At 37.0% G+C, this 22018-nt stretch overlaps 1 protein-coding gene across 10 annotated transcripts in view; it reads right to left on the reverse strand.

The window, feature by feature from the left end:
- The window catches only part of RALGAPA1 (Ral GTPase activating protein catalytic subunit alpha 1), a 130834-nt gene that overhangs the window by 42945 nt on the left and 65871 nt on the right, over positions 1-22018 (reverse strand). For all 10 annotated transcript variants that reach the window (XR_011151415.1, XR_011151414.1, XM_069017821.1 and 7 more), the window contains 8 exons: positions 19086-19196; positions 18054-18122; positions 16644-16778; positions 15715-15898; positions 7209-8073; positions 5701-5772; positions 4628-4751; positions 2817-2972 (listed from right to left, as the gene is read on the reverse strand). Coding sequence is in view for 8 of the 10 variants with exons in the window: in XM_069017821.1 (XP_068873922.1) it covers positions 2817-2972; positions 4628-4751; positions 5701-5772; positions 7209-8073; positions 15715-15898; positions 16644-16778; positions 18054-18122; positions 19086-19196 (1716 nt within the window). In the remaining 2 variants the exon portion in view is untranslated. The remainder of the gene's footprint in view (positions 1-2816; positions 2973-4627; positions 4752-5700; positions 5773-7208; positions 8074-15714; positions 15899-16643; positions 16779-18053; positions 18123-19085; positions 19197-22018) is intronic.

The following is a 22018-nucleotide window of genomic DNA, read 5'->3' on the forward strand; positions in this document are numbered from 1 at the left end:
AGAAAAATAAAGTAGCTTGATTAAACAGTCAATCAGTGCTGAGCCACAAATATAATCTCAATCTATTGATACACTCCACATATCCATACAGACCTCAAATATTTCAAATTACTGACAAGTGATATTGTTGGTAAAGTAGGAGAGAAACAGGCCTGGGGCAAGCTGGAATTGTTAAGAAGCCCAGCTGACACAATTTTCACAAGCTGAGTCACAGGAAGCCTGGACCAGCACTGAACCTTGCCTGGCAAGAACAACTATATGTAGATGCAGGGTGTTCTGTGGTGGTGTATTCCTCCCTACCCCCTTGGACTGCACTGTCATTTTAGAAATGCTCGTTAGGCCTTGGCCTTGACAAACCACCTGGGCTAAGCTCCTCTTGAGCTTATCAGAAACAGAAATCACTGTCTAGTCCCAGGAACTTGTGCTATCTAATGAGCTTCTGTTTTTTAATGAACAACCTTGGAAACTTATTTTTCTTGCATGAATAACAGCCCAAGTGGAACTGGTAACTGAAGTTGTAATCGAACTTTCAAAGAAAGTTACCAACCCAAATTGTGGACAGAATGGAAAATTACTATGACTAAATTCAACTCCCTTGTAGCCCTATAAACAGCAGTGGGAAGTGAGACCCTTTGAACTCTCCTGGACCACCAGTCAGCTGCAGCCAGCAATCTCCCTCTGAGTGACACACCTCTCAGAGGCAGCAAACTCTCAAGTTTGCTGTACTCAGAGGCTCATTGGAGCCTGGGCTGATACCCCCACTGCTCGAGGATCAGCCCCTTCACTTGTTGAGAAGATGCAAAGGCATCTGACATGAGTAGTTCACTGAACTCAAGGGGAATTTTTTACAGGTATATACCTTGTACATAGTCCTTAAGATCTGTGTGCATGCAAGTGTAAATGTGCTATACCAACTGTACTATGAATGTTGCTCTTGGATTAAGTACTTTAGATTTGTAAGTAAGTTAGGCCTATAAGTGAGTTGCTGTTGTGCTATAGTAAATTCTATAGAATCTTTTGTTAAATTGTTTAAATTAAGCTATCGATGTTAGGTGCTGTTAAGTCTACATGCTGGTAAAAGCTTTAAGCCTAAACCATCGTTCAAGTCTGGGGCTAAGCTTAGCAAGGGGGTCCAGTCCAAACCTTGTGACTCATTCGGAGGATCTTCCTCATTGCTTTTTATCCTTACCCTTTCCCATCCTTACCCTTTTTTCATCCCCAGCCTCCACATAGATCATACTTGGTTGATTTTAGTTTTAGATTGATTGATTTTATATTTTAGTCTGACTTTTCTCTGTGTGCTTTAACCATCCAGTAGGCAGTAGACCAAACCTTGCCAATGAACTGTGTCACACTTTTATTTGAATATTAAACCTGCTTTTGCTAATGCCTTTGCTGGTCATTCTTTGAGGTACCTAAAACACTCATTCATTATATGCTCTTAGAAACAGACAGGAGACCTTGTCTCTGTGTCCTGCTGAAGTCCATAGCATTATCAAATTATTCACTTTTAATTATTTTTCACTGTGGCCCGTCTTCCCCCTTTTCAGCACTTCGTAATGGTCTAATTCAAACAGATTACAAACAAACATTGTGAGGTTAATTACAAGCTGTATTTTATAAACCCAGGTTTTTGTTTAAAAAATACAGAAGCCAGTCAACTTAACCCCCCCACCAATGTTCTATACTAAAACAGTAGCAATAATTGAATTTTAAAATTAGTTATTTTTGCTATTAACCACTTTTATAAATAATTTAATAACCTAAGTATTACCCTGACTCTACTTCAGAAAATAAAGAACAGAAAGGATGCAGCATCGTAGGCATACAAGCAAAAGCATTTTCAATTCAAAAACCCCACACCAACCAAACCAACCTGAGATGAACAGTGAGAAGTTAGAATTCATAGTCAGTCTATAATAAGAACAATAATATTTTTTCTTCAAGTTGAACACAAGGAAAAAGAAGTCATTAATAATTGAAGCTTGCCAGAGGCATGGCTATTTCTCTCTTTACTAAATGTCTACCATCTAATTTAATTACAAGTATTAAAGTCCATGCTGAGGTCAACCAGCTCCAGTTCCTCCAATATTACACTTCAACCAGTGCTCATTAACGTGTCTAGTGAATGGATTAACACATCTGAAGATGTATGTATGCAGGATGGGGGCACAGTCTAAGGATGGCTAATTGTTCATTTATAATAGGACACATGTTCAAGACTGTAACTTATTATTACTAATGTGGAATTTATTAAATTCTAAAGAAAAAAAATACCAATACAGAAACCCATTTTTTTCTTCATGCAGCTATAAGAGATCATATCACTGTTGAGTGTCTGTGCCTCCTCCAAGACAAAACACCTTATATACAATAAACATTGTCGCCATATTTTTAACTTTTTTTTTTTTAAAGGGAAGATTATGTTCATAACCAGCACATGACCCGTAAGTACAGAAAAAGTCACCTCAGAAAGTACTCACACCACATATACCTTAACGGGCATCTAAGGTTTCAAAAGTACTAAGATATCATTGGGATGTAATACTTTTTCTTCTATACCAACCATTACTTCCCTGCACTTTTCCCCACTTTACATATGTTCCTGCAAACAGTTGCAATGATGGTACAAATCACCAGTATGGTAAAATCAGAAATTGGTAGAGAATATACCAACTTAGCAGGTAAGGATGTTATGATATTTTATGGTGTTTTGTTGTTGAGTTGGATTTTTTTTTAAAGTTATTGGATTTCCTTTGACTCTAATTTGTCTAGGTTTACTACCAAGAGAACACTATTTATTCGGAGACACCTACCTTTTTTGTTAAAGAGTCATCTGAATCAGAAGGCATTCTTGTTGACACATGGAACATTACTTCTACTGTTGAGGTAGCAAAATATGGAGTGGTCAATCCAGTGCTTTTGTTTTTTTGCAGTCCTCCCATAAAGCCACAATGGTTTGTGAGATTTACCTAGAAATAAAGACCAGGAAACTTTACAAGAAAAAAATTATCAGGTAATAAATAAACCTTTTATACGTTAAAATGCACTTTCAACTGAACTTTAAAAGTGAAGATCCTTTTCACAACAGTATAGTTACGCTTTTTTTCTAAAAGAGCTCAGACTTGCTGACTAGAATGGAAATCAACTGCAGTGCACTAGCATTCTATATTCTGCAGTCACAACAGAAGCTACTGGAAGGATGAGGTTAGAGGAAAGGAAAGGTTGTGCAAATAATATTTACTGCATTATTCCCTGATCATTTGAGTGCAGTCACTTACATGTGCTTTTTGTATTTTTTAAAATTCTCTGATACTACATCAACCTTGCCCTGAGCTCTGGAAAAACTCTGTGTAAAAGCCAGGTAATTTATTGCCTTCCATATATATTTTTTGAGAAATTTTCATTATGTGAATATGAAAAAAAATTCACATGAAACTAAATGATAATTCGTAAGTAAGTTTGTAAGTCTTAGATATATGGAAAATAGTGTGACCCTGAAGTAAGTAAGCATGTTTAATGTGCTGCTTCACCTTTAAAACAGCGACTACAGAAAGTTGTATTTCAGATATGAATACATTTAATCTCTGCCCACATGGGATATATTCAGGTTTTTGATACTAAAGGATGCAGAATTTAATGTTAAGATGTTAAAATACTAGTTGTCTCATTATGGAATATTAATCCAAATTAGCAACTCTTTAAACTAACTAATAATGCCCAAGAGAATTAAACCACTAAAGAAGGATATTTGATGGTACTAATGTGGGGTTTTTTTCTCCTGAATGTGGGAAATAAACATCTATGTTCATGAAAGTCAGCAGACTTGTAGCTGTTTTCCTCTGTTCCTGTGGAAAAGTCAGTCATTATCCACACAGTTAATCTAATAGTGCCCTTTTATACCTAAGGAGTAAAGAAACACAAAGAACAAATAAGATAGACACTCATGTGGACACTCCTGATGAGCACAAGTCACAAGAGGAACAAAAAACCTGCAGCTTCTTATACACCCAACCAGGACCAGAAGCCATTCAGTGCCAAATTGAACTTTACAGTAGTAATTAATCCTGTGCATCTGAAAGAAAGATGAAAAAAAGGAAATCCTTGTAACAGTATTGAACAAGTGACTAAAGAGCTGCAGGCCCACACAGATAATGGGGTACATCACAATATTTCTGACTGCTGGAAGATAAGTAGAGTGGAGTGTGTGAACTGATACATGCCTGCAGTGGAAGGCAGGAAGAAGAGAGTAAGTCAGAAGCTGCTTGTCTGTACTTTTTGAAGTCCCAAATCTGAGCAAAGTTCAAACTTCAATGGACTTAACACTTTACAAGCTAACAGGGAAATCAAGATGCCTCCTAATCAGTCCATGAAAGCCAAGTACAGGACTGCACATTAAAGAATTATCTTTGCCTGCACAAACTTTCTTCAATTGTTAAGAGCCTAAATTTAAATGGCTAGTATTGCTAATGAAACTAAAACAGGAATTCTTCTCCGAATCTCATTTTTAAACCACTGTATTTCAGTGCTTGTGAGTAATGCTGAAGAGCCAAAGACTTGTAATATATAAAGGGATCCATAATTTTCTTTGTAAAAAAACCTAGGATAAAAACATTTTAATAAATACCTCCCAGCCAAGACCAGCTACAAAATCCTCGTAGGCTTGACTTCCCCCAGTATTCGTAAGAATGGAGTGTTTATCTTCCTGTCCTTCAGCAACATAAAACACTGCAATCTTGTGTGTCTCTCGGCTGTAAAACAGAATGGTTATTGCATGACAGTGCCTTAACTAATATGAAATGAAAATATGCAAACAGTACACACAGAGCATGGCTTTCAAAGCATAAAAAATGCATAGTGGAATTACAGTACAACTATATGGCTTCTTTTTGGATGCGCTCTATATTTTCATATTCTCATTCTGTCTTTTCTAGTGTCCTCTTCTCTAGGGCCTTAGGTTTTGCTATACATGAGCAGCATTTACCCCTTTCACCACTTCTAAGATCCAGGATGGTGCTGGCTGTACCAATTGCTAATGGAATAGCTGGGCTTTTGACATGGGCAAAACCTGTAACATGGGCATTATACACACCGCACTGCCCATTAACAGAGGCTTCTGAGCACTGTGAAAATGCAGCTTGTGCAACTGAATGAAGAATCTTTACATTTCTTTTAAAGATCATCATCATTTAAATGTCTTCTATTGACACGTTGCTGTTAGACATTGGAACAAGTGGAGGTGGTTTCTCACACTTCTAAAACCTCCACGGGGTTTTGTTTCAACTTCTACAAAAACAAGTCAATTTTTAATTCTGTGCTACAATTCCCACTAAAGGTCTATGTCTTCAAATACTGGGACCATTTGAAAAAGCCAAACAATCAACCAAAGCTTAAAATGTGGAGACTTTGATATATCAAAGTTTTAAAACAATTCAATGTTATGCATATACAAATGCTCGTAATTTTAAGTTATTTTGAAATTTGTTTATCTCATAGTATTCTACATGCAGAATTCGACCCTACAAATAAAACCAATCCAACTTCAATATAACAGAAAAAACTACGATACAATGCAAAATACATTAATAATTAAAAAAACTATTACAAAAGTCAGCTCAACTCTCACATCTATGCAATTAGTGCCATTTGAGTAAAAGCACACTTAAAACAAGTAAGTAGGCAGTCATTAAAAGAATTTACCATTGTCTTGAGTCCAAATTTCTGAGTTCCCGAAGTAACTTCTCATTTTTCTTCAGGAGATGAAAGCTCCTTCTAAACAGAGAAATTTGTAACTCTTTCATCACCTCTTCACTGATGGATACAGAACAGTACAAGAACAGTACAAGAACATATCCAGGTCCACTCAGAAATAGTCAACAAATGCTTCTGCCTTTTCAACAGTCCTTTGTTAGTATTTAAAAATTAAGACATCTTTAAAAAAACATACAGGCAATTTTTCTTACTCCAGCAAATCTTCTATATTCATTACAGCCCTGAGTATAACCTCTACTTCGTTCCACTTTCTTCTATCAACCTGTTGGATCTGACTAGGATCCATTTCTTCTCTGCAGAAGAACAGAACTCCCTTTGATGCATACATAAGCCTCACACTTTGCTAGACCATAATATATATGCTTAGTGACAAAAGACACTCCCATTAATCTACTGTTGTAGGGAGTTGGTGCATTCAACACAGAACTTTTGCTATCCTGAACTGCAGAGCAGAACTTAGCTCAGTGATCACCCAGCCAGCTGTAACAATTTAAAGAAAAGACGAAACCAATATGTTAGAGCAAGAAAGACAGTTTTCATTTCTTTTCAACTGTGCTTAAGATATTTCCCACAAAATGCTGTGGAATTAAGAGCAGTCCTGTCCAAAACCAGACTGCCTTGAGGAATGAAAGACCCAAATAAGAAGGGCTGTAACACCAACATTTTGTCTGATTCCAGTGATATCTCAGTGACACAGATTAGTTTTGTTTTACAGACTATCCATTTCCCTTCATAGTAGGAAAATATATCAATGATTCTACTATGGAATTTGACAGCAATGGCAAAAAGTTCAGAAAGACCCATAAATGCTAGGATGCTAATATTTGTACATATCCACATGTATATGCAGACATGCACTTAACTACACCCACACAAAAATAATAATGTAAAGAGACATTATTTCTGTGATTGAACATGGCTTCTCACCTGTTGTTCTAAACAATATTCAAGCAATACTCAAGCACAGCCAGTGTTGAAATAAGCACTAGAGGACACATCTTTCTCATTAGCTAACACACATGCAATGCTTTGAGGCTGCATGCAAGCATGCTTTTAGCAGACAAAGCAGCAGGACACTGTCCAGCGACACAATAGCTGAGAACAGGACAGTTTCTGAGTATTATTCTGACATAGAAAGGTAACAATTTTTGCAGCAACATACATGGGAAGCAAAGAAAATACATCACTCCTTCAATTTGCCTTCAAACACTTTCTAAGGAAAGAATATGAATCACAATAAATGCAACAGATTCCTCCTTTCTGTCTCTCTAAACGACAGGCTGAAAAGCAGAAGAAAGCTGCTATTTTGCCCTTAGTTGCACATCCGCTCTCTTTTGTTAGCTGGCCTGGAATATTTTTGGCTTAACAAACTCTATGATCAAGGTAAGAATAGCACAATTCCTTAAAAAAAGTTCTTAAAATATGAGTCGTTTTACCTTTTATCCCATGAATTCATTCCCAGGATACTGAGAAGTAATCTACAGTAGTAAAATGCTGACTGTGGCTTTTGTGAGGTTGGCTCATCCTGCTCCATAGCCCTCATATTTACATCATTGAAATGCTTTTCAACAAACTCTTTCTCTTCTGTGTGCTGTTTCAGAATTGCATTGATGACATCGTTCTCCTGCTTTTCTGAGATGCAGACTGGTTGAGGAGCAGGGATGTTGAGTGAAACACCAGTTCTCTGTAAGCATTCAGGGCTTGTAACACCTAAATACTGCAGTAGCTCATCAAGAGCATCTTCTTCATCCCTAATTGTATCCCATGTTGGTACAGTGTCTCTAAATTTCCTTTTAACTTGGAGTGTAATCCCATCTCTTGCTGATACATCCTCCACATGCTCAAAAGATGAAAGAGCATCTTCTGGTTTATCTTGCTGAGATAATGAAAGTGCAAAAGACGTTTGTTGTGAAGATCCACATAAAGATGATGGTCCGTACAAAATGGCCGAATCCCACGAGTATTTGCCAGACAGATCACGCACTATAATTCTAACATTTGAATTAGCAGACGCAAGTCCAGCAGACAGTCCTCCCCCAGGCATGTCATCTTCTGCTTGGATTTGTATGCAAGACACCAGAGAAGTATTGTTTAATACAAAGAACTGAAGATTTGGGTTCTCAAAAAGTTCAGGAGAAAGCTCAGGACTTTCACTGTATGGATTGTCGTTGTTTTCACACACTTGACTGGTCAGCATAGCAGGACCTCCACTCATAGGATAGTGGCCTAAGTGGTTGACTAGATGTGTTATCACAGTGCGAGCAGCAACAGAAATTAATCCTTGCTGCATGTGAGTTTTCACTGCAAGAGAAAGAGCACAGGTTTTAAACGAAGAGTTCAGAAAACAACACTGAGATTTACGTATTTCTTTTGGTCTCTTACTGAGTTTTAAACAGAGAATGAGCACTGCAAGCTGAGGATACATGCAATTCAGTAAGGGAAAATATGTATTTTGATGATCATTCTCTTGTATATAAATAGGATGAAAAATCCTGAAACAGTTAAAGAATCATCTTCATTATTTTACAGCCAATCATACTTCCTTTGCTGTAGCTTTGTTATCAGCATTGCTCTTCTAAAATATACAATTTCTTATCTAGTGAAAATAAATCTTGAACTGCTGTTGAAGTAGAGATCACAACTGTGTTGCTAGATGTCCATTCCAACTGCACTGTATTTTTATATTTATACACATCATTACATTGACAAATACAAAGGAAGATAGATGCACAAAAGGTCTAATCCATCTTAATTTCCCTGGGGAGCCTATAGCTGTAGGTTAGCTTGAGAATAGCACTGGATAATTTTAAAGTACAAAATCAAAGACCAGGCTGTCTATATTGAACACAATCTAACATTATCAAAATATTCAAAAAGGAAATCTCATGCCACAACTGCATTTTAAGAAGTTTCAGGTTAGAAAACCTTGGGAGGGAGAAAGAGGAGTTAGTTGCGCCCATCTTATGTGAAATTCATCCTATGAGATGCACTGGTATTTCAGTATGGTTTTTGCCACCTCCTTCTTTGCTGCATACCTTTCACTTGCACATTATGTCATCTAAATTCACAAAAGATATTTCTAATGTTTATATCACATCCTGCTAACCCAGTGCTATATTGTTATTAAATCATTTTTATCAAGTCCAGTCTACAGGATGTACATGAGCAGGACAAAGTGACTCTCTCAGGCAGAGAACTGTCAACTGGTTCAGGGGACCCACTGAAGAACCCATATACAAAAATATTACACTACAGAGTAAGACTGCTAGAAGAGGGAACAAGATCAAAATGGCAGAGAACTGTCAACTGCATCCTCTCTCTTGTAACTGGGCATGGATGCCCTGAATTTAGGATTTACAAAGGGAAGATAAAATACTGTATTCCTCAGGGTTACATGATGTATTTTAAATTACATTAAACATTGAAAACTGCTGCAAATGCTTCCCATCTTCTTTCTCACTAAAAATCCATCAAACCAGAATGTTCTGAACAATGTTACTTTTTCATTCAGTATTTACTGAGAATATGCAACCCCTTGGACACAGAAGTAAGATATAATGAAACCATCTCTCTTTATGTTGGATATTTATAACCTGCAAAACCTAATGTTTAATAAACAAATTTCTTTTTGCAGTTTCAGATGTCTTAATTGGTTTAACTGGAAAAATAAAGGCAAATTTGTGCTGTGTACTGACTACCATTATAGATCTTCAGTTTCTGAAGATAGATGCATTCAGCATCTGCAAAAATAAACAGGTAGTATGTATTTGCCTTTTTTTTCCCCAAAAGGTTTGGGTACAGCATGTAAGAGATGTTTGGGATTCTGGCTATTGTCTTCCTTTAGGAAGCACTACATCTGAACTGCAAAAGGGAAACATTTCATCCAGTTAATAGGTGGCAAAATCAACATAATATTTACACAATTCCAAAACTCATGTCAACTCAAGTATTTTAATAAATTAATGCCTTGACAACTAATATAAAAAAATTAGAGATTATATTTTTATTGTCTATAGCCTTCTTGAGGTTTAAAATTTACAAATACAAAAACATTCAGTGATGCTGAATTAAGTGTCCAGATACTGGCAGTATACAAGGAAATTAAGTTATAGTGCCATCTGCTGAAATACAAGAAGGAGCTGGAAGCAGATTTTATACAAAACAAAGAGACAATAAGCTGGGTGCTCAAAGAATCATTTATCAGCACATTATTGACTAGCACCTGGACAATGCAGGGGGTGGCCCATCTTTGTCAGAATATTTATACCAAGTATTTAGCACTTGCCACTGCACAGATAAATAAGGTAATACTTTTCTCAGGTTCTGAGGAGCAGAGACATACAAGCTTTCCAGATACCTGAAGACCCACTCTATAAAGGTTAAATGTCCCCTGTTAAGTTCTGCTGAGAAACCTGAAGAAATAAGAAGGACCTTCTAGCATGTAAGTTATTACTATCACTGTTGTGTGGCAAACCCTAAAGATCTCAAACTTGACCATGGTTGTTTTGTGCCTCTGTGTGTGAATTTACTCCCTTAGGAGCCCAAGGGACATATGGAAAAGGTAACAGTAGTACAAAGAGGGGAACATTAATTTAAATTTGGAAGATGCATTCTCTAATACAGCCTTTCCCTGAAAACTTTGCACTTGAATTAAAATCATAAATCTGTCATTGTTTCTTTTATAAAATGCAAACACTTGTCTGAGTCTTCACTCAGAATACAGTGATGTTGATCTAAAAATGACACAGAAAACTTAAAGTAGAAGTATCAAGAGAAGTATACTGAAAAGCAAACTACAAGATGCAACCTGTTCCGTTGAAATAAAATAAAGCAATCTTGAAACATTTTTGCCACACAGAAAATCAGATTTTGGTGATGGTTTCCTCAGGAATTAAAAACAAAAGAAAAAAAATCCCAAGTCTAATAATGCATTTTGAAATTATGAAAATTTTAAATTAATTTCGCAACTTAATTTATTCCTTGAAGCACATTTCTTCAATCAGGCATAACTGGACATTCAATATATTAAAATCTTAAAACATGAGTATCTAAACCATGCTCTTTGTTTCTGGAGGGCAAATGAAAATATGTAATAATGCAAGCCATCACAGCTTTACCACAAATTCTACAAACTAAGTCTATCATTAAACATTAAGACAGTCCAGCTCACTGTTTGTTGACCTGTCTTCCTGAGAGAACACATCGCTGCTCTCTTTACAATGGTACTGTCTCTGGCTTGGGCAATGTAATTTAGACGTGTACATGATCATCTGGTTATTTACTAGAAGCATGTTACACTATTTATTTTTCTCAGTCTTGAAATTACCTCTTTTGTGGAAAGGCTGAAGGTCCATCACTACTAATCTGTATCTGTGGCATGAATGAAGGATTCCTGAATTTCCTTCAGATGTGTTGTTAAATTTTAATTCAATTTTGGCTGAACAGTTTTAAACAACTATGGTTATGTAGTAGAAGTAAAAAATAATGACAGAGTGGAGTTTAACTCTCCTCATCCTTTTAGCTGTCTAAAGAATGATGACCTGTACAGATTGATTAATCTCAAATTGGAGCAATGGGATGAATCACTCTCTAAAAAATCTTTTTCCTTCATTACATTCAGAGAGAGCTTAAGAGTGTTCATCTTAGCTTAGTTTCCTTTCTAATTTTAAACTTCAGCTATGTAGACATGCAGTTACAGAGAACCCATCTCTAGAATATTACCCACAAAACACAAACTGTGTTAATCTGGATGCACTACGTATAAAGTATTTTTTTAAAGTGTGCATTTTATGTCCTTTCAGTAAAATGGCAAGCAGCAAAGCCTTAAAAGAAAAGTACTTTATATTTCTACTTTTTAAACAAAAGCTAAAACTAAACATCAGGCAGGGAAAACTTTTTCATTAGAAATTGAAAAATATTAGATAAAATGATCAATCTATGCAAAAGAGTTTAAAATATGTTTGGAGAAATATGAGGAATGGGGGAAAAAGTCAATCAAATCAATAACTGATAAATCACTGTATCTATGTAATGTTACTAGTACCTTCCAATCACAACTATCTCTAACATACTTGTGATCTATGAAGAACAGCTTTCCAAATGTTTTTGTCTATAATTGCAAAAAAATTCTCCTCCATATATGTTTATGCTCCTGAAATGAAATGGAAAAGTTCAGAAGTTAGCAGATAGTGGCACTATGCAGTCCAGGTTGGCTTGTGAAAATCTAAGCTGGCTAGTTAGGTGCAGTTAATTAGAACAGTGGGTTTGCGTGGCAAGGTTTTGGTAGTGTGGGGGTTACAGGGGTGGCTTCTCTGAAGAGCTGCTAGAAGCTTCCCCCGTGTCTGACGAAGACAATGTCAGCCAGCTCCAAGATGGACCTGCTGCTCACCAAGGCTGAGCTGATAAGCGGTGGAAGTAATGCCTCTGGAATAAGAGTTAAGAAGGAAAAAAATTATTGGGCAGAAGGAAATTGCAGCCAGAGAAGAGCAGAGTGAGAATATGTGAAAACAACAACTCCACAGACACCAAGGTCAGTGAAGAAGGAGGGGCAGGAGGTGCCCCAGGCACTGGAGCAGAGATTCCCTGCAGCCTGTGGTACAGACCATGGTGAGACAGGATGTGCCCCTGCAGCCCATGGGGATTCACAGGGGACCCCATGCTGGAGCAGGTGGAGGCCCAAAGGAGGCTGTGATCCTGTGGAAAGCTCACACTGTACCAGGCTCCTGGCAGGAACTGAGGTGCTGTGGAGAGAGGAGCCCATGCTGGAGCTAGTTTGCTGGGAGGACTTGTGACTCAGTGGGGGATCCATGCTGGAGCACCCTGGGCCTACAGGACTGAGCTCCATGGAGGGGACCCACAGTGGAGCAGTTATGAAGAACGGCAGTGCGTGGGAAGGACTCATGTTGTAGAAGTCTCCTGTGTGAGGGCCCCCATGCTGGAGCAGGGGAAGAGCATGAGGAGTCCTTCCCCTGTGGAGGAAGGAGCAGCAGAGACAATGTGTGGTGAATTGACTGCAGTCCCCCAGTCCCCATCCACCTGCACCACTGGAGGCAAGGAGGAGGTAGAGATTCACAATGAAATTAAACCCGGGAAGGAGGAAGGGGTAGGGGTATGGTGTTTTGAAGACTTGGTTTTATTTCTCATTATCCTATCCTGATTTGCTTGGTAATAAATTCAATTAATTTCCCCAAGTCAAATCTGTTTTGCCCATGATAGTGATAGGTGAGTGATCTCTTCCTGTCTTTATCTCAATCCAGGAGCCTTTTGTTATATTTTCTCTCCCCTGTGCAGATGAGGAGGCAAATAACAGAGCGGCACTGGTGGGCAGCTGGCACCCAGCCAGGGTCAAACCACCACCGACAACACTTGTATGCCTGCACTATAGCTAGAGCAGGTTGTTGCCAACACTAGCTAGAGGAACAGTTAATCAGCCTTCACACAGACAAGCCTGGTAATTCTTTAGATGTATGAAAGCATCACAGACTTGCTGTCTGCATGTTCTGGTGGTGCAATAAAAGCTTCCTACTGCTGTCCTTACTGAGAGCTGCTAAAAGTTCATTCTGGTTTAAATATAACAGTTTAATATGCTTAATCCCTAATTTCAAAATTATTCTTTGTATATCTCATACTAAAACCTACCACTTCCAAGCTACAGAAAGGAGAACAAAGACAATTTTACAGATAATCCTAAGTTAAGAGCTTCCATGTGAGAGACAGAACTTGGAAAGTTACTGGAAAACAGAAGCCAGTAATCATCTTTCTCAACACCTGTTCCCAGAGGATTTAAGGAATCTTTGCCCTGCTGTTCATTGAATGGGTTGCTCCAAAACCTCCCAGTAGATCCTGTCCCCACTACAGAGCTGTGTCACTCCAAGTCCTGTATCTTCTTGGTCTCATACCACATTATGCTGTGGCTAAATATCCATAAAACTTGTGCTGGATCTGACCTCGAACAATGGGAAGCGTAACAGGGTAAATCAATCACATCTGTTAAAGCACCCTGTCTTAAGAATTCTGTCATTTCAGTACTTTCAGCTTTGCTTGTGACCTAAGGAAAGAGTCTTGCAATTCCTACCCTGTCTTTGTAGAACTTCTCTGATTTCCCTACAGCTCCTGCCCTGCTCATTTCCATTCCTTCAAAAAAGATACTATGATAGCCCTTTTACTCTACTGAAAGATGTTGACCCATTGGCATACTGTTCTGCTGGTAGCTTGTACTAATTGACCCTCTGTCTTGATAGAGACCCAGACTGGTTGTTATCCACTAGTTTTACTCCTCTCACTCCTCCAACAATGCCAGGGCGAACAGATGCTGTGCAATTGGTTAAGCACTGCCAATTTTATTCTCTGCCTGGCAATGGGGATTAGAAATGCCAAGGTTGCAGGACCAGGGTTGCATTATAATGCTGTAGTCTGCCAATTAAATTTCACAGTCTAACTTACAATTCCAGAGCCCTGAAACTTAATTTATCTGGAGAGATAAAAGGAACATCTGAAATTACTTTTATTAAGAAATTTAACAAGAAATCATAAAAGAAAAGATCATGGTTGGAAATGCAAAATGAAGATATTGATGCTAGGGCTTTGTGCAACCGTATTCATTTAAAGAGAAATCTATTCAGGGTTGTCTTTTCAGATTGTCAGATTAAAAAAGCCACACAGCATTTGCTTCTAACCCATAATTACAGATTATTATGGAATACAAAAGATGCCGGGCATAAAAAGGTACTACAATTCACTACACTGTAATAGAACATGCAGTGGAAGTAAATTTTGGCAAATGCTTTAAATATTAGCTTTACATAATATGTATAGGTGAGACTGTAATTAGGACAGAATGAATCCTCTGAAGCCTCTTTCACTCTGACCCTGCAGATGATTACTTTTTACTAATAAGGCCACAGCCATTTGACGAAAAGCCAACTATAGTACCTTGCTTCATTCTTCAGTAAATTTAATAATTACAGCTCCTCCTGCCAGTAGTTCTCAGATCAGACTTGTTCAATCCAATACTGAGCTTATTAGGGGACAGCTCTATGTTTAGAATTCTTTGGCCAAAAAAGTACTTGAGGATGATGAAGCATGCCTTAGACAAGGGCACAATGATTAGCCATTTTCTCTACATAAAAAACAGCACGTAGTCACTACAAACCACAGAATCACCTGCTGTTAGCACACAGCTGCTACAAAGAACTGCTGCATTTATCTGGTTCTTAATACCCTTAAAAAAGCCTAAATGGAACAACTTAATACAGAGGCAGAATAGCACTACACAAGAGTTCCTCGTATCCTAATCTCATATTTTTCAATTTTCTTCCCTAGGTAGCCATTTGATATTTACTAGATACACTGCATAATACATGATAGTCCTCTGTAGCTGAGATTCTTGATTCTTTATTTTTATTTTTGAGTTATGAAGAAAACGTTAATTCCCAGGTCTCCTAAGGTTCTAACCAGACGAGAGAAAATTTCTCTCTTTTTAGACAAATCTGTGATTTTAAGTAGTGTAAAAAGAGATCAACAACAGATTATGATAGCCTAAAAAAATTCACAGAAAGCATTCAATATTGCAATGTCAAACAGGAACAAAAATCCAAAATACTCCTATTTTGAAAAAAAAAGCAAAATTAAGAAAAAATAAAATTAATTTACTGAAAGTAAAATGAAAAGCAACATTTATCCATGTTGCAGTACTTAACACTTCTGGTGATACACAGAGCACGGAAGAATCCATATCATATTGATCTTGGTGTTGTTCAGAACATACTCATTTCAGTTAATCAAATGGTAATAGCTCAAAATTACGTTTGCTCATTCCATACTAATGGTTCTTACCCAGTGTCTACATGTAGCCAAAAACCTGTGCTTTAGACCAACATTTCAATACCGAAAACCTAGATAAAATCTTTTTGAAAGAAAATGTGTTTAGGCAATTAGACAAACCTTCAGTGACTGGCTGAAGTTTAGACGACCTCTCCGAGTCTGGAGAATGCAGTGGTTCTGGTTCCTTTAAGCTTTCTAAATGCATAAAAGGATCATAATCCATACATGCCAGATCAGAAAGGCTTAGAGGAAAATATTTAGGGTTGCTAAAACACTGAGACCCATAGACACATCCATGTAGAACCTAGAACAAAACCAGAATTTCATTACATTAACTACTGAAATTTATACTTGATAGTTTTACAAGAAATGAAGTTTATTTTTCTTTACATTTTAAAAATTGATTTGTTAGAAGGAACGCATGACAAAACGTTGGAAAATTTTAGATGCTTAATGTTTACAGAAACAAACTCTGGTCTGCAAAGAAAATTATTAAAATAGAGTCTACACCAAAGTGGAATTTAACAATAAAGAAACAAAACTTACAAAAAATCATTACGCTACCTTTATTTTTAGATCTCCTATCTTCTTTAATTACATATGCTAGGTCTAAGCTGCTAGAGGTTTTAATCCCCTTCCCTTGCAAAAAAAGATAAAAACCCCTATCTTTCTTCTGTGTTCCTAAAGACACTAATTATAACTTAGTGCTTTTTGCTTTGCTTGTTGCTAAATGAAATTGCTTGATATATAAAAGTTACATCCTTTTGTATCAAATGTATAGCTAGTCTTCTACAATACAAGCATTTGCAATCCATATGACATACAAAAAAAGGGCTTGGTTAACCATCCAAAACGTAAAACAAAATCTACTATTCCAAATATACCAAAGGTCAAGCTGTTACAGTGAAACATGCAAGAACTGAGCCAGCACTCCATATTTCAGGAGCAGAATGGAGGTCAGCTTACAGAAAACTTTTGCCTTCATTTCCATGAAAACTGACTATTTCCATACACAGAAATTCTTAATAAGCGAGTAAAGAAACATGTACCTTATATATACAATTAAGAACAGATCTTTCAGTCTTATCATTTTCTGCTCCTGTAGTGTGAAGAGGCTGCAGCAGAGTCTTTAATGGCAAGGCCATTATCCAATCCAATAAGCACAGAAGTAAAGAAACCACCAACTGGAAAAAACACTTTCCATTACAAATCAATTAAGCCAGCACCTGCTACTTCATATTTATCACTTTATTTTATTTCTCTGTTTTGCTTTCTTTTTTCAATTCAGTAAAGTCAACTTTCTGCAGTAATGGCAGGTCTCACTTGTTAACCACTGTATCTTCAAAACCTATGGCATCAGTGAAAACTTAGGCTACTGAGGTATTTAACAAAGGTCATCCATTCAACAGTTTCTCATCAGGGTAAGACTGTGAGCAGATACTATACTTAGGAGGATACCCAGAGTTTTCAAAATTGATTGTAGAGTGTTGTTTTTAAAATGACAGATAACACAGGTCCAAATAAGGCTGATGCACCATTCTGTACATAAATTTCACTGTAAAGTGAATCAAGGATTACACAAAATGGAACTATTTAATCTGTATTTAGTCCTTTATAAATAACACAGAATGTCCTTTACAACATATCAAGAAAGTTATGCAGCACCAGGTATCATCTGAAAGAAATCCAACTGCTTTCTGTATTGTAGGGTATTCAGTTAGAAAAAGAATCAACTCCCTCTCGGGATGTCTTGAAAGACTCTAGAACAGAATTAGATTAAGACACACATCCACACCAAATTATTTATAACTTACTGACCAAATAATTATTTTTGATTTTTAAAACACAGCTGTGAAGAGAAGATGATTCAGATAAATAGCAGCAAGATTCTCTAAAATATTTCTCAAGTTAAATAGATGTCTTTAAAAAGAAATCCATTTACCTAATTTACTCATTTCACATAATGCACTACAAGTTTGTCTCTCAAAAGTATAATAAACCTAACGATGAAGGGAATTGAAGGCACTTTTTATTTTTAACCAATTTTTAAGAAACCCATTAGGACTACATTTGTCAAAATAGCAAAGACAATTTTTTATATGATATTTGATGTCCAATGATCCACAGCAGTTCATGGGGAAATGTGGTCAATTATGGAAAGCATCCTCAAGTGAAAAAGTGGCTAGCTTGGCATATGAGTGCAGTCTGCAACTGCAGCCCATGACTTCTTGCACACAGAAACAGGAGATGAAACAGAGCTCTGAAGGCCAAAATGAGCAACAGATATCTCCAGCTCCTTGTGGGAAAGGTAGCCCAGAATGATGGAGCTGTCAGCAACAAACTGCACCAAAGTGCCCAAATTTAAATGATCCAATGAGCCTCAGAGCAAAGCTAATTCAGAAGAGACACAGCTTTCAGGAGGCAAAAATAGAAATTTCATAGAAATGAAAAATACTTACCCTCTTGTCTTGCTCATAAGAGGAAGCTTCTGTACTGGGTAGCAGATGTGTAATAGTTGCTATCAGAATCTAGGGAAATATACCATATTTCTTTTAAAACATAACCTAAATATTTAAGTTTAAAATAATTTTTAAGCAGGTAAATCTGACATAATACTAGATTCTCGGTTAAATTCCATTACAATTATTTTGAGACAAGTTACAGTATTCCTTGACAATTTTTTTTAAAATAAAAACACTTTTAATTGAGTTTTGCAAAATACATAGAAGGACTGTGTTCTCTTTGACTGACGTAGGTGCCTGAAGGACAGTGAAATTACACAGCTGCCCCAAATATTCAGGCATGAAGAGAACATGACTCAACACACTTGTAGGATGCGGGAAGAAATCTGATACTGCTTTGCGTAGGGTGCTATCTGAGCTACATTATTTCTTAGAACTACTAATATATACTATACTACTTGTATATACCCTGTCTCTACTTGATCAAAAATGTGACTGCAGAGGAGCACAGAAATGCTTGCTGTATCTCTTAAGACTCTTTCACATGAAAAGAACCTGGGAGACCTGTGTCTTTTCTCTGTGGTTCAGACTCGGAGAGGCCATAGTCTACCTCCTTGTTATGGGGAGTGTATTCAAAATATTGTTTTTGCTTTATACTAAAACTCTTTCATGGGTATGCAAAATACAACTGCAGATCCATATTTTAGGCAATCATTTTTCTCCCTGAACATAAATAAATATGTTTGAAGGTATCTAATATTAAAAAAAAATTGTACTTTATTGGCAACATTCTCATGACATTTTTTCTCTGAGAAAAAGCAGGCATGATATAGACACATTACATGTCAATACTGGAGTGAGAAAGTTAAGTGTGCTGCTATTCCCTACCACTAGTGTTAAGTAAGACTGTTCATACTAATTCAATGTTTTGCAAAACATGATTCTCAATATACAGGTGTTTAGAGCAATACATTGTAGTATTTCATTTAAAATAATTGAAAATTTCAAATTAAAAAAAAAATTACTTACTTGAATAATTCTTAAAGGTGAATCAGCTTGATACAGTTGAAGTCTATGTACATAATGTATCAGCATGTTCAGCATACTGCAGGCAACTTGGGCTACTGTTTTATTTGGAAACTAGAAAAGAGAACACAGCACAGTAACAATGAGAAAATGATTTAATGTAAGAGTACATTAGGTGGTAGGATGGTCACAAATTTCACAGGTAGTTTTATACATATAGTTCCTTAAGTACCTATTTACCAGAGAAACAGAAATAAATTTTACAAAACTTAAAAGGAACTAGTTTCTATTCATAAACAAATGTTAGCAGCTAACACCAAAGTTTTGGGACAGACATCCAAGTGAGTTGCACACCGGAAAGGGGAGAGGTGTCGCCTAACTAACTTCAGACTGGTTAGTACAATATCACGAAGCCAGGAAGAAAGAATCAATTTTTTGTTACCTTTATGGTTATTAATATTAATGAATCACTGCAAAACCCCTCAAGGATCTAACTCTGAAAACAGAGGTCTTTGCTGAGAATCAAGGCAGGTGAAGAGCCACATGCCCAAAATGCAGTCTGTAGTACTAAACAGGAGATTAACTGTTCTGCTATTTGCCATCAGGTAGGAAGTTTTGATCAAGAATATGGGGGTTGGTGAAATAGATCAGACCCTTCATCTGCTTCAGAAAGCTGTCCTAGCATGGTCAATATATCACATTTCAAAAGAATGCTGTCGCTACGGTAGAGTTAATTTCCTCTCAGAAGCTGTTGTAGTGTTGTGGTTTGGATTTGGAAAGAAAATTGTGTTGATAACACACTGATGTTTTGGTTTTTGCTGGGCTGTGTTTATCTGAAGGATTTTTTTTTTTTGTCTCACGCTGTGCCTGTGAGAAGGTGAGCAAAAGGAACTGGATGGGAGCATATCTGGGATGGGTGACCCAAACTGACCAAAGGGATATTCCACACCATAGAACATCATGCCCAGTACATAAACTGGGGGGAGTTACCTGGAAAGGGGGTCAGTCTGGGTCGGGAAGGCAGTATTGGTCAGCAGAGCAGGTGGTGAGCAAATGTACTGTGCATCACTTGGGTTCTTTTCTTCCTTTCTCTTTTTATTATCATTATTATCATTACCCATTTTTACCCTGTTTTACTTTGGTTTTGACTATTAAACTGTTCTCATCTCAACATAAAAGTTTTGCCTTGATTCTCCTCACCATTTCACTGCAGTGGGTGGGAAGAAAGGAGATTGACCGAGTGGCTGTGTGGTGCTTAATTTCCAGCTGGGTTTAAACCACGACAAACACTCAGACACTTTACAACAGACAGTTACGAGAGCTGTGGGTCCTGGAAGGACATTTTCCTGAACTCAAGGAACGACACTGAGTATGTGCCAGATAGTGAAACTATTCACCCCTTTCAAGTCAGTCAATTTGGTTCTGACTTTTCCAAGAACTTTCAGAGGTGGCATGTAAACACCTGTGTGATGCCATAAACATTCCACCTGCCATTCTTTGTCTCTGGAAAATGCCATATGTTATAAAGCATAAGAATTCACTACTTTTATATTTAGTAGTGTAAATTGTGGACATAATTTTGGAAAAGTTACTTGATGGGGGGAAAAAAAAGGTACCAATGAACTGGCACTTTCCCAGCTCTTAGGGTTTTTATCGGAAAGGTAGTCTTACCATCTTTGCAAGGATCCATTCCTTCTGGATGTTAAATCGGGTATTTAACCTTGTCCATACTTGAAAATAACCTATGTTTAGCACTCATTCAACTAAGCCTGTACAACATAATTTTGTGACGTATCTGCAGCATTTCTGAGAGAAGCATAATAAAATCATAGGTCTGGATGGCTGGTTAGGATCCTTTATGCTCAAGCTTCAGTGGAGGTTAATGCAGACAGAGTGGTATTGCCATACAGCTGGGAGAAGCACTAGCTATGTCCAAAGCAAGCTGCTGAACTGCAGTTCTGAATACGCTACTGGTATTTCAAAAATAAGCATATAATTGCTGCTAACATTTCTATTCAATGTTATTTGCTCAATTGAACTTATCAGGAAGTTGGACTAGGCCTATAGATCCCAACCCATTCATTTCTCCTGAAAATAAGAAAATAATCCATTCTGGGAATTCAAACCTCTGACTACTTGGTAGCCAGGAGATTGCTTAGGTAACAAATTAGAGCTAATTTATTTCTCCCATGACACAGTAATGAACTTTTCATTTCATTATTAAACTCAATTGTGAATGTATATCATTGCTCAGAACTGGAAAAAAAGACAATGTGCACAGGATGGTTTTGCCACACAAAGCAAAGCAAAGCAAAGCAGAAATACAAAGATCTTTGTTATCTCCTTCAAAAAGTAATTTATGTTTAATATAAATGAGATACAAATAATTGGTTTAATAAATATGTCAGAGAAAAAGAAGATAAACCACTATGAATTTCAGGATTAAAAGTAGCTCAAATATTGATAAATTGAAGCAGCAAGATAAAAACATCATTTGCCTCATACCAAACTTGCACAGGAACTTGATAAAATGCAAAAGTTAAGTGTTATTGAAAACCATGGGGAAAAACCTGGAAGAGGGTACTAGTGGAGCTGCAAGAATGGATGTGATTTTGCAAAACAGGAAATTGCAATTTAGAGTCTAATACTAAAAGCCCTGCAGCTAGCTTATATAGAGACTCAAATCCTGCTTCACAGGATGTGAGCAGCTGATCTGCTAAGATATTTTTCAGATTCCCATTGCTTAAAAGAAAATAATAATCCCCAAGATCTGACAGAAGTCATATGTAACAGGTGTACACTCCAATTTTTATCAATGTGTATATACAGAAAGACTATTCATAGAATTTTGATGCAGACAAAAAGCATATAGAAAGGTTCTGAAGATAAACTGGAAAACATTTAAAAACTTGAAGCTATTGCTCACAAACATGCAA

Source organism: Aphelocoma coerulescens, chromosome 5 (genome assembly GCF_041296385.1).
Source record: "Aphelocoma coerulescens isolate FSJ_1873_10779 chromosome 5, UR_Acoe_1.0, whole genome shotgun sequence".
NCBI lineage: Eukaryota > Metazoa > Chordata > Aves > Passeriformes > Corvidae > Aphelocoma > Aphelocoma coerulescens.